Source organism: Bufo gargarizans, chromosome 6 (genome assembly GCF_014858855.1).
Source record: "Bufo gargarizans isolate SCDJY-AF-19 chromosome 6, ASM1485885v1, whole genome shotgun sequence".
NCBI classification, from domain to species: Eukaryota; Metazoa; Chordata; class Amphibia; order Anura; family Bufonidae; genus Bufo; species Bufo gargarizans.
In genome coordinates, this window is record NC_058085.1 from 146,649,985 (window position 1) to 146,667,564 (window position 17,580).

General features: G+C 43.8%; 1 protein-coding gene across 4 annotated transcripts in view; it reads left to right on the forward strand.

Annotated features, from left to right (window-relative positions):
- Positions 1-17,302, forward strand: part of P4HA1 (prolyl 4-hydroxylase subunit alpha 1) — a 74,543-nt gene extending 57,241 nt beyond the window's left edge. For 2 of the 4 annotated variants that reach the window (XM_044296083.1, XM_044296081.1), the window contains exons 10-15: positions 5,794-5,893; positions 8,161-8,214; positions 8,809-8,874; positions 13,036-13,104; positions 13,415-13,511; positions 14,399-17,302. In XM_044296083.1, the coding sequence (XP_044152018.1) occupies positions 5,794-5,893; positions 8,161-8,214; positions 8,809-8,874; positions 13,036-13,104; positions 13,415-13,511; positions 14,399-14,469 (457 nt within the window). In that variant the 3' untranslated portion in view covers positions 14,470-17,302. Of the gene's footprint in view, positions 1-5,793; positions 5,894-8,044; positions 8,099-8,160; positions 8,215-8,808; positions 8,875-13,035; positions 13,105-13,414; positions 13,512-14,398 lie in introns of all 4 variants that reach the window. The other 2 variants (XM_044296080.1, XM_044296079.1) reach the window with 1 other exon arrangement.
- The last annotated feature ends 278 nt before the right edge of the window (positions 17,303-17,580 follow it).

Here is a 17,580-nt window from a genome sequence, read left to right on the forward strand (position 1 = left end):
TTTTTGTCACAAGTTAGTGGAATATGAGACTTTGTAAGAAAACAAATAAAAAAAAAAATCATCATTTTCCGCTAACTTGTGACAAAATAAAAAGTTTGATGAACTCACTATGCCCATCAGCGAATACCTTAGGGTGTCTACTTTCCGAAATGGGGTCATTTGTGGGGTTTTTCTACTGTCTGGGCATTGTAGAACCTCAGGAAACATGACAGGTGCTCAGAAAGTCAGAGCTGCTTCAAAAAGCGGAAATTCACATTTTTGTACCATAGTTTGTAAACGCTATAACTTTTACCCAAACAATTTTTTTTTTACCCAAACATTTTTTTTAATCAAAGACATGTAGAACAATAAATTTAGCAAAAAATTTATATATGGATGTTGGTTTTTTTTTGCAAAATTTTACAACTGAAAGTGAAAAATGTCATTTTTTTGCAAAAAAATCATTAAATTTTGATTAATAACAAAAAAAGTAAAAATGTCAGCAGCAATGAAATGCCACCAAATGAAAGCTCTATTAGTGAGAAGAAAAGGAGGTAAAATTAATTTGAGTGGTAAGTTGCATGACCGAGCAATAAACCGCTAAAGTTGTGGAGTGCCGATTTGTAAAAAAGGGCCTGGTCACTAGGGGGTATAAACCTGTGGTCCTTAAGTGGTTAAAAAATTTTTTAGAGGAACAACACACATTAGATTTTTTTTTTTTTCCTTCATGTTTTGATTTGGGATAGACTGTGTAGTCTTCCCAATGCATTTGTGCGTATGGAAATAGAAGCTATTTAGCGTTACTCACTTTTTCAAACACACTGCTATTAATTTGAACATAACTGTAAATGTCTATGCACAAAAGATATATCCACATCTATCCTGAGGACATGCATATATATATATATTATATTGGAAAAGGATTTTCTTCAAGGATTTTTGGTCAATGGTAAAAGAAATGGTGTATATATGTCTAAAACAATACTCATATGGCATTAATAAGGAGAAATAAATAGTAATAGCGTAATACTTAAAAATGCCTTAAAGAGGACCTTTCACCGATTATGACATTGTGAACTAACAATACAGACATGGAGAGCGGCGCCCGTGGATCTCACTGCACTTATTATCCCTGGGCGCCGCTCCGTTCTCCTGCTATGCCCGTCGGTATCTCCGGTCATAAAGTTATAGTAGGCGGAGTCTGCCCTTGATCTGCTATAACGCTGGCCAATTTCAGCGCAGAGCTCACAGCCTGGGAGGTTATTTTCTCCCAGGCTGTGAGCTCTGCGCTGCGATTGGCCAGCGCTAGAGCAGAACGAGGGCAGACTCCGCCTACCATAACTTTGTGACTGGAGATACCGGAGGGCATAGCAGGAGAACGGAGCGGCACCCATGGATAATAAGTGCAGTGAGATCCCCGGGCGCTGCTCTCAATGTCTGTATTGTTAGTTCACAATGTCAGGATCGGTGAAAGGTCCTCTTTAAGGACCAAAAGAGATCATGATTAAAAAAAAAGGGGGGGGGGGAGTCATAATCAGAAGATCTTAAAAGCTTAATAAAAAAAAATCTCATAAAAAGGCAATGGTCATTATATGGAGTCCTATAGTAAAAGTAATGGTAAATATGATAAATATATAGGATGATTAAATGATGACTAATTAAAATATTGCCGAAGGTACAAGACAATTATAAAAGAGAATATAAAAAATACTAAATTTAAAAAATACTAATATAATCATTTTTTTTTTTTTTAATACAAAGGTCAAATACACCTAATCAAAGATAATAGCAGCACGGTTTGAATAGGTAGGTAGCTCAATAGTTAACATTCGAGTGATTCATTTAGGCCATACGGTGTAAGGGTGTTTAATTGATAAATCCAAAACATCTCCTTTCTGCAGAGCTGTTGGAAGGAGAGGTATACATATTTGAGAGGGATCACTTTGAGACCAGCTGAATTCCCATCGTGTGTCGCTGCAAAATGGCGCAACACACTATTGGTGGTGATTTTCCTGCTTATGTTAGAACGGTGCTCATTCATTCGCTCTCTGAGTGTTTGTGTTGTACAGTCTATATAGTAAAGGTTACAGGGACATTGTAATAAGTATATTATGTTTGTGCTGCCACACGTCATATGGTGTTGAAAATGGATTTTGTTTTTGAGATGTGGTAATTGAACCTCCCCAGTGGCACAAGTGATAATCTTGCAACACTTACATTTACGTGCCCCACATTTGAAAGAACCCTTCTCTTTTGTCTCCTTGTGGGGCTGTGTTAGGATAGAGTTGTTTCCAGGGCATGACGGGGCCAGCATATTTTTTACAGTTTTGGCCCTACGAAATGTTAAATTGGGTTGTCTGGGGATATCTTTACCCAATATGAGATCTTTTAGTAGGACCGGCCGTTTAGTATTCAGTGCAGTGAGTGTAGGACGCGCCCCTGCTGCCGACTTCCTTCCTTCGGCACAGGCGCAGCCGGCATTTTAGGCCTAATGAGTTAAAGGGTTTCTGTCATCAGAAATAACATTATGTAGCTGACTGACCTTAGCGATGTGCTAATGTCAGCAGTACATAACAGTATGCTTTATAACTCCCTGCCTGCCGCTGATCTCTTAAAATAAAGACTTTTTTTAAAGTATGCTAAGGAGCCTCTGGGTGCTATTAGGGCGTTGCTTCAGCACCTAGAGGCTCAGTCTACGCACCCTTTGGCACACCCAGGTCCAGTTGATTGACTTTCGAGTTCTCCTCAGTTTCCCGTATATCCCGCGCCGTCCCTTTTTAGAATTCGGCGCAGTGAGGGAAGGACGTGCTCCTGCTGCCAGCTTCCTTCCTTCGGCAAGGAGAACTCTAAAGTCAATCAACTGGACCTGGGCGTGCTAAAGGGTGCGTAGACCGAGCCTCTAGGTGCTGAAGTAACGCCCTAATAGCACCTAGCGGCTCATTAGTAGGGGTGCACCGAAATTCCGGCAGCCGAAAATATCGGCCGAAAATGGGCCTAATCCATTTCAGCCGATATTGGTACGTATCGGCAGAAAATAGCGGGGAGGGACTGGGAGGAGGAGCTGGGGGCCTGTGCGTTCACTGTGCTCCGGCCCCCAGCTCCAGTAGTTATAAAATGTGTACAATTAATAAGGATTCTATTCATGAGGCCCCCTCTGCAGTAGAACATTCAATACAGCCACATCCTACTCACAGGGCTGTTATCTTAATGCTGGCCGGCCGGGCAGACGAGCGGCAGCGTCACGACTGACGTCATGTGCCCGGCCTACTTTCTGAATGAAGGAGGCGGCGCAGGCATGTGACGTCAGTCGTGACGCTGCCGCTCGTCTGCCCGGCCGGCCAGCATTAAGATAACAGCCCTGTGAGTAGGATGTGGCTATATTGAATGTTCTACTGCAGAGGGGCCCTCATGAATAGAATCCTTATTAATTGTACACATTTTATAACTAGTCTGTACTGGAGCGGCAATGGGGGGGTGGGTGGGGGTCTGTGGATGGCACTGTTATGGGGTGGGGGGGGTCTGTGGATGGCACTGTTATGAGGTGGGGGGGGGGTCTGTGGATGGCACTGTTATGGGGTGGGGGGGGGTCTGTGGATGGCACTGTGATGAGGTGGGGGGGGGTCTGTGGATGGCACTGTTATGGGGTGGGTGGGGGTCTGTGGATGGCACTGTTATGAGGTGGGGGGGTCTGTGGATGGCACTGTTATGGGGTGGGTGGGGGTCTGTGGATGGCACTGTTATGAGGTGGGGGGGTCTGTAGATGGCACTGTTATGGGGTGGGGGGGGGGGGTCTGTGGATGGCACTGTTATGGGGTGGGGGGGTCTGTGGATGGCACTGTTATGGGGTGGGTGGGGGTCTGTGGATGGCACTGTTATGAGGTGGGGGGGTCTGTGGATGGCACTGTTATGGGGTGGGTGGGGGTCTGTGGATGGCACTGTTATGGGGTGGGTGGGGGTCTGTGGATGGCACTGTTATGAGGTGGGGGGGGTCTGTGGATGGCACTGTTATGGGGTGGGGGGTCTGTGGATGGCACTGTTATGGGGTGGGTGGGGGTCTGTGGATGGCACTGTTATAAATATCATTAAAAAAAAAGTATTTTAAAAGTATTTGGGCAAAAAGGCAGTTTTGGTTTTCGGGCAAGGGCATCCTGAATTTTCGGTTTCGGACCAGAATTTTCATTTCGGTGCACCCCTACTTTAGCATATTTTAAAAGTCTTTATTTTAAGAGAACGGCAGCAGGCAGGGAGTTATAAAGCATACTGTTATGTACTGCTGACATTAGCACATCGCTGTCAGCTACGTAACTGTATTTCTCATGACAGAAACCCTTTAAGCACCTCTGTAAACAGCGAAGGTTTCCGTCAATGGAGTTAATGACGAATCCGTCTTGGCTATGTTGAAGATAATACAACCGGATCCGTTCATAACGGATGCAGATGGTTGTATTATCAGTAACGGAAGCGTTTTTGCTGGACCCTGCCGTATCCAGCAAAAACACTAGTGTGAAAGAAGCCTTACCAGTTGGGGGGGGGGTCCTTTTACAGTAGACACGCCCCCAAATCATATTGCCAATCTGTACCTTTCCCATGAACTTCTAGAAGAATGACACAACCTAGTCATAAGAATTAAATGGTGAATGCAAGTAGCTATTAAAACACCTGTCAGGAGAGGTGCCAGGTCCTCTAACACATCTTTCACACATCGGTGAATCACGGGCGTATGCAGTCTGTGAGCTCTACGGACAGCACACGTATACATTGCCTTTAATGTGTGTATTCACACATCAGCAGTTTTCCACGGACTATGGGTCTGTGGTGACACCAGGGTAGTACGCAAAATTTGTGTCCAGTGATTACGGATCCCTCACACTCATAATAGTGTACAGGTCCCCAACATGGATGTGCTCTGGAAATATTCAGCCTAGCAGTGAGCAAAAAAAAAAAAAAACAGGCACTCTGATCCTACACCGACATCTTCACGAATGAACCACTGACTGTCTTGTCACAGATGTGGTCACTGACACAGACATATGTATGAGGCCAAAAGCCAGGACTACCCGTTGCGTCCAAACCACAGAAGCATTGAATTTCTTGCCACATTTTTCCACAATCACGGCAGAAACGCAACTTTTTGCCATGATTACAGAAGACGCATCCATGGGCACATCATGTAGGCACAGCCTAAATGATTGCATGTAGAGATCTTGACAACGACACCAAATTGATACAGAAAACCTGCATATAGTACCAGCACAGTGGGTAAGAGTTCAACAAACCTCATCCATATGCTGCGGAAGAAAATTTGCTCAGACATTGACGTACAGTGCAGATTTTAAGTCTGTGACTCTTCTTTCTGCAGATTTTCTCTGCATGCGGTGAAATCTGTGTCAAATCCGCTACTGCTTTGGTGTGGACGTGCCCTAATAGTGATCTGGCATAAACTGAAACTGCATAAAAAGCTTCCTAATAGCTAGCACTTTACGTTTTTTTATTGCGGGCTAACTGCTTATTAGAAGAGATTGGACCCTGAATTCTGTATTTCCCACATTTATGCAAGCAATACACTGTAGACCTCCATGTTCCCACGGTGCAGCCATGTGTTGCAGAAGGGCAATGGCTTTGCATAGCAATAGTTGGGTGATGTGGATGGACCTTCAAGTCCATATGTATGCGCAGCAGCAACACTGACCTCTTGAAATGGCACTAAAGCACTAGCGCTGTGCATGTTAAATGACTGTGCTTAAAAGAGCTGTAAAACTTGTATGCACCTGACTAGAATACTAATCTGTGTCCCTGTGCTTCCTTTTACACCAGTGCTTGGCTGTCTAGCTACGAGGACCCGGTCATTGCTCGAATTAATGCAAGAATACAAGAATTAACAGGGCTAGATGTGTCCACTGCTGAAGAACTGCAGGTAGGTTGATGGAAAAGTTTAAAGGGACTTGCATAATGAAAAATAAACACAAAAAACTCTAAATCTGTAAAAAAAAGAAACATAAGTATAAGCCAACAATTCAGCATTCTCTTGTGGCCTATGTAACTTTCCAGCAGCTGTTCAATCAGTTATTGCGCCCAGTTGTCTCTCTGTTGCGCAAGAAAAGCACATTCATACAAGGCTTTTAGAACTGCAGGTGTACAAACAAGATTCATACAAAATCAGAGGTTCCTACCTGTGCTTTAGTTTACCATTATATTCCTTAAAGGGAACCTGTCACAATGTTCCACTCTGTGGGCAATGTCTTATAGAGAAAGAGATGCTGAGGGACAAGATTCACCAAAATTTGTCATTTATTTAAAACAATTGTTGGCAGGATTAACCCTTCTACCAAAGGCCTACTACCTGGCTGGGTTAATCCTGCTGCTTAAAATACCAGTCAAAATTAGTTGCAGCATTCCAGAGAAAGTCGTATTTGCTTTATGCAGCCAGCGCGTGTGTCCAGCACCGGACAGCTGAGGTGCACTGAGGAAACAGGACCTACCCCTTGGTGCACTAAAGCCCTAATTTGCAAAAAATATTTTTTTCTTTTGCCTTCCCGTATATATGGAGTGTCAGTTGAGCATGCACGTTGCTGTTCCATTAGGCCCCTTTCACATGGTGACAATTCCACGCGGGTGCAATGCGTGAGGTGAACGCATTACACCCGCACTGAATTTGGACCCATTCACTCCAATGGGGCTGTGCACATGAGCAGTAATTTTCACGCATCACTTGTGTGTTGCGTGAAAATCGCAGCAAGCTCTATATTGTGTGTTTTTTCAACGCAGGCCCCATAGAAGTGAATGGTGCTGCATGAAAATCGCAAGCATCTGCAAGCAAGTGCGGATGCGGTGTGATTTTCATGCATTGTTGCTAGGAGACTATCGGGATGGGGACCCGATCTTTATTATTTTCCCTTTATAACATGGTTATAAGGGAAAATAATAGCATTCTTAATACAGAATGTTAAGTAAATTAGGGATGGAGGGGTTAAAAAAAATTTGAATTTTTTTTTTTAACTCTCCTCCTCCACTTGTTCACGCAGCCTGGCTCGTCTTTTCTTCTTCTTTGAGGACCTGGGAGATAAAGGACCTTTTGGTGACATCACTGCGCTCATCACATGGATCATGTGATGAGCGCAGTGACGTCACCAAAGGTCCTTTTCCTCCCAGGTCCTCAAAGAAGAAAAGACGAGCCAGGCTGCGTGAACAAGTGGATGAGGTGAATAAAAATTTATTTTTTTTACCCCTCCATCCCTAAATTACTTAGCATTCTTTATTAAGAATGCTATTATTTTCCCTTATAACCTTGTTATAAGGGAAAATAATAAAATCTACACAACACCTAACCCGAACTTCTGTGAAGAAGTTCGGGTCTGGGTACCAAACATGCCGATTAAAATGCTTTTGCACTTGTGCGGAAAAATCGTGCATTTTCCCGCAACACACCCGCATCTTGTCCAGCCCTCACACATGACGTCCATGTGAAAGAGGCCTTAATCTCTGTAGATTGGTGCAGAGAGCAGCACTATGCAATCTCTGGCAGTCCCATGTAGCAGCAGTGTGCCTGCTCAAGTCACTACATTTATACGGAGAGACATAGGGCCGCTATTCTTAAGATTGGTGAAGGTCTCAGCAGTTGGACCCCCACTGATCAAACGCTTATCCTGTATCCCCAGGGGCGTAGCTATAGTGGGTGCAGAGGTAGCAGTGGCTACTGGGCCCAGGAGCCTGAGGGGGCCCAAAGATCCTTGTGCCGCATCAGAAGACACCAGTATTATAGAAAGTGCATGCTAGTCAAGTTAAATCTCTGGTTGGTGGGAAGGGGTTCGGTCAAGAATTTGGCATTGGGGGTGGAGGGAGGGATTTGTGCCGTTTAAAGTTTTGCCTCTGGCCACAAAGCACCGAGGGAAGAGGGGGGGTTCCAAGCTGAAGTTTTGCACTAGGGCCCATGAGCCTTTTGCTACGCCCCTGCATATCCCCTATCAAGTTTAATACTTAACCCAAACCCTTAAGGCCAAACGGATTCCACATAGGGAATGTCGTCATTGTCTATCCACTCTCATTCCTCACTGTGTTCTTCTCATAGGTGGCCAACTATGGTGTTGGAGGCCAATATGAGCCCCACTTTGATTTTGGAAGGGTAAGTTTATCTTTTTAAAGCACAGTTAAATATTCCCATGTGTTGTCTTTTATCTCTTTCAGGTGGCAAATTATGGCATGGGAGGACAATATGAACCCCACTATGACTTTGCACGGGCAAGTAACGCTCTGGTCCTGCAAGCAGCACTTCCATCTGTGGGCTATAACTGCAGTAACATGTGTTTATTCCCATTACCTGAGCCGAAGCGGATGGGACTGCTGTTTTCAGTGATGCCACCATACTTTTGTGTCAACAGAAATCTTACAATTGATGATTTAATCTGTCTCCGTACAACAATTTATAAAACCACCAAGAGAAAAATGAATAAGGAATAGTCAAAATTACAAACAAGGCCCTTATGGATATTACTTTGGAAAAAATGAATTTCTAGTCTTTTTGTTTTGCTTGATGAAACTCATGGTGGTTTTGTAGAATGTGATCAATACATCAGAATTGGGCTGGGGGATCTATACATGTTTTGAATGTAATTGATTTAATCCTTAACTTTTCTGCAAATGTTTGTCTGAGCATGTTTCTGGATCTTTGTAACCTGATTATAACACACTGACTGTAAAAAAATAAAAAAAAAAAAATTTCGGTATATGGTGGAAGCTAAATTAACTTTCCATGATACAATGAATTAGTGCACATTGTCAGAACCCTTCTTAAAATGGCAGGGGCAATCTAACCCATTCTTGTGTGTTCAACAGAAAGATGAACCGGATGCTTTTAAAGAGCTTGGTACAGGCAACAGAATTGCCACTTGGTTGTTTTATGTAAGTTATGTAGTCTCATTCATTATGCCACCATGGGCTGCATCTGTATATGAGCAGAGTGTCAGACCATTTATTCGCCCCATTCCTCTAAGGCATGGATGTCAAACTCATGGCCCTCCAGATGTTGCAAAACTACAACTCCCATCATTCCCTGATAGCTGTAGTATGGCCAGGCATGATGGGAGTTGTAGTTTTGCAACAGCTGGAGGGCCACGAGTTTGACATCCCTGCTCTAAGGTGTCAAAATTGTTTAAGGCTTACCAATCATTTTTGCAAAATTCTGACATGTCAGAACTTTTGATAGGTGGGGGTTTCAGTGCTGATCCCCAACGAGCACTGAAAAAAAGAGGTACCTTTTTAAAGAATTGGTATCTTGGATAAAGATGCCATGCACGTACTGTAGGAATCTGTGTGGAAATATTGTACATGAAAGCGTATACTTCAACCCACACCTTAGGCCTCATGCACATGACCGTTGTGTGCATCCGTGGCCGTTGTGCCGTTTTCCGTTTTTTTTCGCAGACCCATTGACTTTCAATGGGTCAGTGGAAAAATCGGAAAATGCACCGTTTTGCAGCAGAGACCGTGATCCGTGTATCCTGTCCGTCAAAAAAATATGACCTGTCTTATTTTTTTTGACGGACAACGGTTCACGGACCCATTCAAGTCAATGGGTCCGTGAAAGAACACGGATGCACACAAGATTGGCATCCGTGGCCGTAGGTTACTTTCATACAGACGGAGTTCTGGTGGCAGCGGAGTTCTGATCGGAGTCCCAATTTAAACGCTGGGGCTTCGATCGGTAACCATGGCAACCAGGAAGCTACTGCAGTCCTGGTTGCCATGGTTGCTTAGCAATAGTACAATAGTAGAAGATTCATACTTACCTGCTGGCTGCTGCGATGTTCGTGTCCGGCCGGGAGCTCCACCTACTGGTAAGTGACGGGTGTGTGCGGCGCATTGCTAAATGAACTGTCACTTACCAGTAGGAGGAGCTCCCGGCCGGACACAGACATCGCAGCTCCCAGGTAAGTATGAATCTTTTACTATTGTACTATTGCTAAGTAACCATGGCAACCAGGGCTGCAGTAGCGTCCTGGTTGCCATGGTTACCGATCGGAGCCCCAGCGATTAAACTGGGACTCCGATTGGAACTCTGCTGCCACCAATGATCGGGGGGGGAGATGGGAGGCCGCACACTGGCCACCAATGTTGTTAATGCTATAGAGGGAGGGGGGGCCAATGGGGGGGGGGGGGCGCACACTGTGCGACCAACGAATTATTACAATAGAGGGAGGAAGGGGGGGGGGCGATGGGTGGCGCACACTGTGCCACCAACCTATTACAATAGAGGGAGGGGGGGGGGCGCACTGGCCACCAATGATATTCAAACTGGGCAGGGAGGGAGGGGGGGGGGTCTGCCCCCTGCTGCCTGGCAGCCCTGATCTCTTACAGGGGGATATGATAGTACAATTAACCCCTTCAGGTGTGGCACCTGAAGGGTTAATTGTGCTGATCACGGCCCCCTGTAAGAGATCGGGTGCTGCCAGCAGGGGGCAGTCATTTACACAGTTTGTAGTATATTCTAACTACAAGCATCCCCATCACCATGGGAACGCCTCTGTGTTAGAATATACTGTCGGAAATGAGTTTTCACAATCTAACTCATATCCGACAGTATATTCTAACATAGAGGCGTTCCCATGGTTATGGGGACGCTTCAAGTTAAAATATACCATCGGATTGGAGAAAACTCCGATCCGATGGTATAAAAGGGACTCCAGACTTTACATTGAAAGTCAATGGGGGCGGATCCGTTTGAAATGGCACCATATTGTGTCAACGTCAAACGGATCCGTCCCCATTGACTTGCATTGTAATTCAGGACGGATCCGTTTGGCTCCGCACGGCCAGGCGGACACCAAAACAACTTTTTTTTTTTATTTATTTTTTTTTTTTTTTTTTTTTTTTCCATGTCCGTGGATCATCCAAAAATCAAGGAAGACCCACGGATGAAAAAACGCTCACGGACCTACGGACCCCGTTTTTGCGGACCGTGAAAAAATACTGTGGTGTGCATGAGGCCTACGGATATTTGTTCAAAAGTATTTTTTTTTCTTTTGGACTTTTTCTTTTTGACATTTTTCAACAAATCGCTTTATTGGTTGCTCCTCTCGTCTCAGTAGTAGTGGCAGGGCATTATCCAAAGGCAGTATATAAATGTCTGTTGTATGCTGGCTTGTTTTTTGGGGGCACTAATTTATACAGTCATCATCCACTGGCTTATCTAATGTGTATGGCCAGCTAAAGATGTCCTGATGAACCCTTGTTTGTGTAGTTAATCCTCTGACAAAAAGTAGCCAGGTGTCTGACCCAGCTTTTTAAAGGGGTATTCTGTTATGTTGGGGTCCTACGACAGCACTCAGCTTTCTCTGGAACTCCCATAGAAATAGAGGGGCCACACATGCCCAATCGGCTGCTCCCTTTATTTCAGGTGGGCTGCAAGGGGGGTACACGACCCCCAATGATATAATAGTTTTCCCCTACCCAGGGGATAACTATATGTAATCGGAATACCCCTTTAAGTTAGGTCCCACCAAAGACCTGTTGTAATGCTAGATCCACACAACCCGGTTCAGGAGCAATTGCTCCACAACGCAGCAAACACATTACAACTAGATTATTTATTTTTTATTTGCCAGAAATAGAGAGCTCATCTTAAGGAGCCTAGCAGACTGATATATATTTTTGTGGGAAAAGATTCAGTAAAACTTGTAATTTATGGATTTGTCTCTGCTATTTCGGACTTCAGTTATATACAGGGGGTTGGTTTATCAGTGATTTGATGTCATTGTCTGTATATACAGAGATGGCTGTCAGTCACTGGGATCAGTACACGGGGACTACTGATATCTGAAAGAGCAGAGGTTTAAATTTATAAATTAAAACTTTTACTAAATCCTTTCCTTTTAAAACTAAATCAATCTGCTCAGCATCTTCTGCTCTATAGCATGCTGCCTGTAGATTACATTGCATTTCATGGTAACAGGTTCTCCTTCTAGAAGTCACTGTGGACAATGAATAGAAATGTGGTTATCGTTCCCTCCTTTACTGCGATTGTGGCTGACTGAGCAGTAGCTTATCCTGCGCAGCAACAGATTTGCATGGTATTTTCACACTGGTATTTGTCTGATCCTGGTTTACACCTGTGATTAGGCCTGAAAACAATTGGAAACATAAATGTACTAGCTGAAGGACCCGGCTTCGCTCGGGTATATTTAATCTATTTAATTTAATGTTTGTGTGTGTAGTTAAGATATCAACAGTATCCACTATAGCAGTGACATCTACAGCACCCCGCCCCTAAACACTGACCACCCCCCACGGTGCCCCGTCCCTTAAAATGGGACCTTCACAGCAACCTGCCCCCTTATAGGGATTCTGTCACCAGATTTAAAGGGGTTCTGCAGTTTGTTTAAACTGATCTATTCTCTGGATAGATCATCAGCATCTGATCGGCGGGGGTCCCAGGTGTCGGACCCCCGCCGATCAGATGCTGATCTATCCACAGGATAGATCATCAGTTTAAACAAACTGCAGAACCCCTTTAACCCTATTAAGCTAGCTGACATTAGCGATGTGCTAATGTCAGATAAACCTAACTAGCCTATTCCTACTTTTATCTATGCCCCCGTTATGCCAGAAATCTAACTTTTTGTAATATGCTAATTAGCCTATAGGAGCAGAGGGTGGGTGGGACGGTTGTTCCTGCTCCTAGAGGCTGTGTTCTCCCTCCTTCTGTCGCCTCCCTCCAAGTCCTGATTGACAGGGGTAGGCAGCGCTCGCATCTGTCTGCCAGCCCTGTGCTCTGGTGAAATCTCGCGCTGTTCAGTATTCGGCGCGGTGAGGGAAAGACACTCACGGGGGCATAGATAAAAGTAGGAATAAGCTTTATATATTAGATCTATGGTAACTGACTGCTAGCTGTTATGCCTTACTCCTAGGCGCCCGTGACTTGTCTGGACATAAGGGCGTTTTATTATGTGTAGTCCCCCCCCTTGATATAAAGGTTTAGTTTTACAGCTGGAAATGTTATCAGTATATGGAAATTAATGCCTGTCCATAAAATGCACTAAAAAATGAAATGTTTGACTTTTACAGATGAGTGATGTGCCAGCAGGTGGCGCTACAGTCTTTCCAGAAGTAGGAGCTGCTGTATACCCTAAAAAGGTATCGTGCTGTAATGCTGGTGTATTTCTCTAAATTTCACTTCGTCCTTTCATCATACTGAAGTCAAGGCGTTATCCATCACATTGATTGCAGCACACTTTACAGATGTTACATAGTTTAAGCAATCTAGCATGTCAGTCGGTTTTCTGTTATTGTGGCTATTTCTCCACCGCTGACGAGCAAAAAGCTATCAATGTATTTTCTCATTGCATGGTCTCATGCAGGCTTGTATACAATTGAAAATAGGCAATAATAATAATATATTTTTTTATAAAATTAATCTTGCTGGTAAATGTGTGCCTTTTTGCAGGGAACAGCAGTTTTTTGGTATAATCTCTTTGAAAGTGGAGAAGGAGATTACAGTACAAGGCACGCAGCATGTCCTGTTTTAGTTGGCAGCAAATGGGGTGAGTATGGAAGCCATTTGTCTAAGGCTTTGTATTTCTGATGTTCTGCTGTGTTATAGGAGGTTTGTTGGGTTTCCATCATGGAGCCGGGCTCTCGCCACACAGAATGGTGCAGTGTACTGCACTATTTTGTGGGTCAGTTTTAATGACGTTTGTGATAGAGGCCCCTCGAATGCAGATGTGAACGTCTTGAGCCGCCTCCACAGATGTGATTATCACCTAAGACTAGTTGCACACTGTTTACTGTTCCAGCATGCTGTTGCGGCCGGGAACAGCCTGCCGGATCCTGCATTGCCGGCACTGCTTTCCGGCCCCATTAACTGTAATGGGGTTCGGGAGTGATCTGAGAAGCGGCCGGACGAATACCAGTTTTTGTCTGTCAGATTCCTGACATTCTATGCTGGAACAACCTGCTGGAAGGCTGTGTCAGCAGTGTGAGGCTTGTTTCACACAAGCGAGTCTATTGCGGGAATGGTGCTTTGTGTGTCCGAGATCCTCCGTTCTGGACATAGATCTTCTTGCAGGAGAGCTCTGGGCATTATCACGATTTATAATGCTGTGTGCTTCTGCTTGACCTTCCTACTATGATCCTATAGAAGTAAGGTCAAGCAGGCGCACATGGCATTATAAATCATAATCCAAGTCCAGAGTGGAGGAACACACTCTCACACGGAGCGTAATTCCTGCAATGGACTCGCTCGTGTGAGACAGTCCTAACACTGCTGCAGAGTAGGGTGTTGATGGACTGTTGCTGATGTGTTGTGGCCAAAATGAAGATATATTTTACTTTATTTGCTGCCAAAAAGTAGTTTAAAATTTAAATTAAAAATGTGATAAAAAAAATAAGATTTTTGATTAATAGCTTCTATTCGCGTCTTTTATTGCAGTGTCAAATAAATGGATCCATGAACGGGGTCAGGAATTCCGAAGGCCGTGTAAATTGTCTGAATTGGAATGATCAAAGTCTTTATGTGAAAAAGGGACACCTCACAGCCACAAAGCTTTTCAGACTGTGCATTGCCCAGTTTGCTAGCAATGAACTATAAAGCCGTAGTCACAGAAATCTCTGGGAAAGAATCATTTGTGGAGGACTCTATTCATTCTTCATATTCATCTTTTAAGGTGGCAAATCTGCACAAATTGCTGGTATGCATTGATTAAAACTGGAGCCACACAACACAAATCCGGCATAGAGGGCCAGTGTTAACCTCGCCGTTTTGCTTTGGGGATCCAAGTAGAAAAAAAAAAATCATACTGAAATATATGTATGTTTATTGACCACCTGTTTGGTGCAAGGCTTTCGGTTCTCGCTTTTATTTTAGAAATTACTGCATAAAATCTTCTTTAAAATATTTGATTTTTGTTCATAAATGTGACAGTTAAGGGGGTTTTCCCATAATCATTTATCCCTAGGGTAGGCAATAAATGTATAGGTACTGTGGGTCCAAATGCTGGAGCCCCCACCCATCAGGAGAACAGAGGTCCCAGAATCTTCTGTGTGAACAGCGCATTAGTCCATAAGAGTGACCACCACTCTGTTTGCTGTGTCTAGGACTTACGGAGATAGGTCAGTGCTGTACTTGGCTATCTCCATCTGTCCCATAGATTGAAAGATACCCTACTGCTCTGTTCACGGAAAGGAACTCAGGGGTCCCAGTGGCTGGACCCTCACTGATAATACATCTTCTGGATGGGATAGAAATGTTTATAGGAAAACTCCTCCTGTATATGTAGACTTACCTCACATGCCCAAATTCAGGGAAAACCGTAATTATTTTTATCTCCTAATATCATGATGACTGCATAGCCTGAAATCAAGTAATATTGAGAAGTTTAATTTGGAAAGAGTGCACACAAAAAGGAAAGGCCCAATAACATTTCAGTCGAATTGAAAATGATTTGTTTTTCCCTGAAAACTTCCAAGTAAATGTTAAATGCCCCATGGCTTGGCCATATCCAACATTCAAGGTGAAACCAACTGGTCGTGCACAATTTAACCCCAGGTCCGCATTATTGCTGTGTTTGTGTGGGTATGCAGGTGGTGAACTTATATTGGGACAGAAGTGATGAAAGTAGAGAACTTCTTTAATGTTATTTTTTTTGCCTTATTAACACATAGTTGGGCCCAGATGTTAGTTTGTGCAGCTAAGGCTCTGTTTACATCTGTGTTGTGACTTTTCTTTATAACAGGAGCCACAGGGCAGTTGCTCCACAGACCCAATTGATGATATATAGTAGGGTCTGTCAGGTTCAGCCTAGGTGTCCATTGTTTTCATGGGAATAAGGGCAGGTTCAAACTAGCGTGTCCACCGTAGGAAATGTGCTCCAAGTGGGAGCTTGATTTCCCAGACTGGACAGTTCTCGTGTGACAGGATTGCACAGCATTATAATACTTTGTTTCTGCCGAACCTCAACTGTAATGATTAGTACTCACATAATGCCGTCATTACCGCAAAGGTTGAGCAGAGACACACAGCATTATAAAGGTAAACGACTCCCCCACATGGAGCATGCTTCACGCAATGGACACACGCATCTGAAATTAGCCTAATGCTGCTGCATACACCAGTGTTGTTCCCCAAAAAACACCAGTATCTGCAATAGAGGCTCGTAATGGATCTTAACAGATGTGAGCAGAGCCTTGAAGGGGTTTGTGTGTTTTTGTTTTTATACTTCTGCCCCTAGGCATCAGGTACTGTGGAGAAATCCATACTCTTCTGGTTCCTGCCATTTAGTTCTTGCTCAGCAGTGACGTGTCCCTGAGCTGCGACATGCCGCTTGGCAGCAAGTCACTGCTAAGGCCAGTCCATGACTGCAACAGTGCATCTGACCCTGTCCGTGTAGAAAGTATCAGACAAGGAGCTGAAATCCAGTGAAGGCAGCTGGGGAGCAGGTGAGTATGTATCTCTCCATATGTCCTGCTGGCTTAGGAGGCAGATTTAAAATAAATCCCTGGACAACCCCTTTAAATCTGGACTGGATGCTTTGTGTGAACCCAGCTTTAAAGATGTGAGCATTGTGTTGGCACAGGCATGTAATTCATGATACTTGTGGATTATTTCTCATCTGGATAGCTAGATAATGTTCAATATCTTACATAATGAATATTTTCTTGATGTAACTGTTCCTTCTCATAATGGTTGGTTTACTGGAAGCGTTATAGTTCCTCTTGCAGCAGGAGAACAAAAGCTAGTAAATGTGAATTGTGCATTCCATTATGGTGCTGCTTAACGTTTAGGTGCCAAAGGTAGTCCGTTCTCATTTTATGTACCCTAGTCTAATACCCCTATTTTGAAGAAGTTGAATGGCATAATACAGCTGACCTATCAGGACTGGCAGTGGCCAAAACTGCAGAAATAAGATTTTTTTTTTTTTTACAATGCCTCTGATCTGCTAAAGTGCCCCCTCTCAGCTGGCATTGCTGTGTGAATGTTTCATGAAATGCACACATTACTGTGGTTACTGGCTTTTGTTCTGTGACAAGTCCGTGCCTTAGCTTTCCATATACCAGCCCAAGGACCAGTGCTAATATTGTGCCAACAGGACAAGTTTAACCGTTTTCTCCAATGCCAGTTTACCTCCCATGTGGTTTTTTCTTTGGTGATGCAGTAATGTTCTGGTAATTTTTTTTGTATGTCAAAATCTATTTTTGTGGCAAACTTGATCTATTTATAACCCTTTTTAAATGATCTTTTTGTACATGTCCGTGGGGTCCAGGAATGTGAAGTATCTGTAGTAAGATAGCTCGATGCATGAACAGGTTTGATAAATGCTTCACTCTGTTCTAACAGTGATCTTTGTATTATTGTGCATTACATCCTTCCCCTAAATACATTTCTCAAAAAAAGTCTTGCGCTTTCTTTAAAATATTTCACATGGGCCAATCGCTAGTATCTCTGCCTTAAAAGCCCCTTCTGTTTCCTACGATGATTAGTGCAGAGGTAAAGATGCTATAGCAGTCCCTAGTACAGGGTGGCCCACGAACAAGTAGCCCGCCTTCAATATCTCCACATCAAACTGCCTAATAGTAAATCAGTCTTAGTTTTCCATAGCAACCAATCAGAGTGCA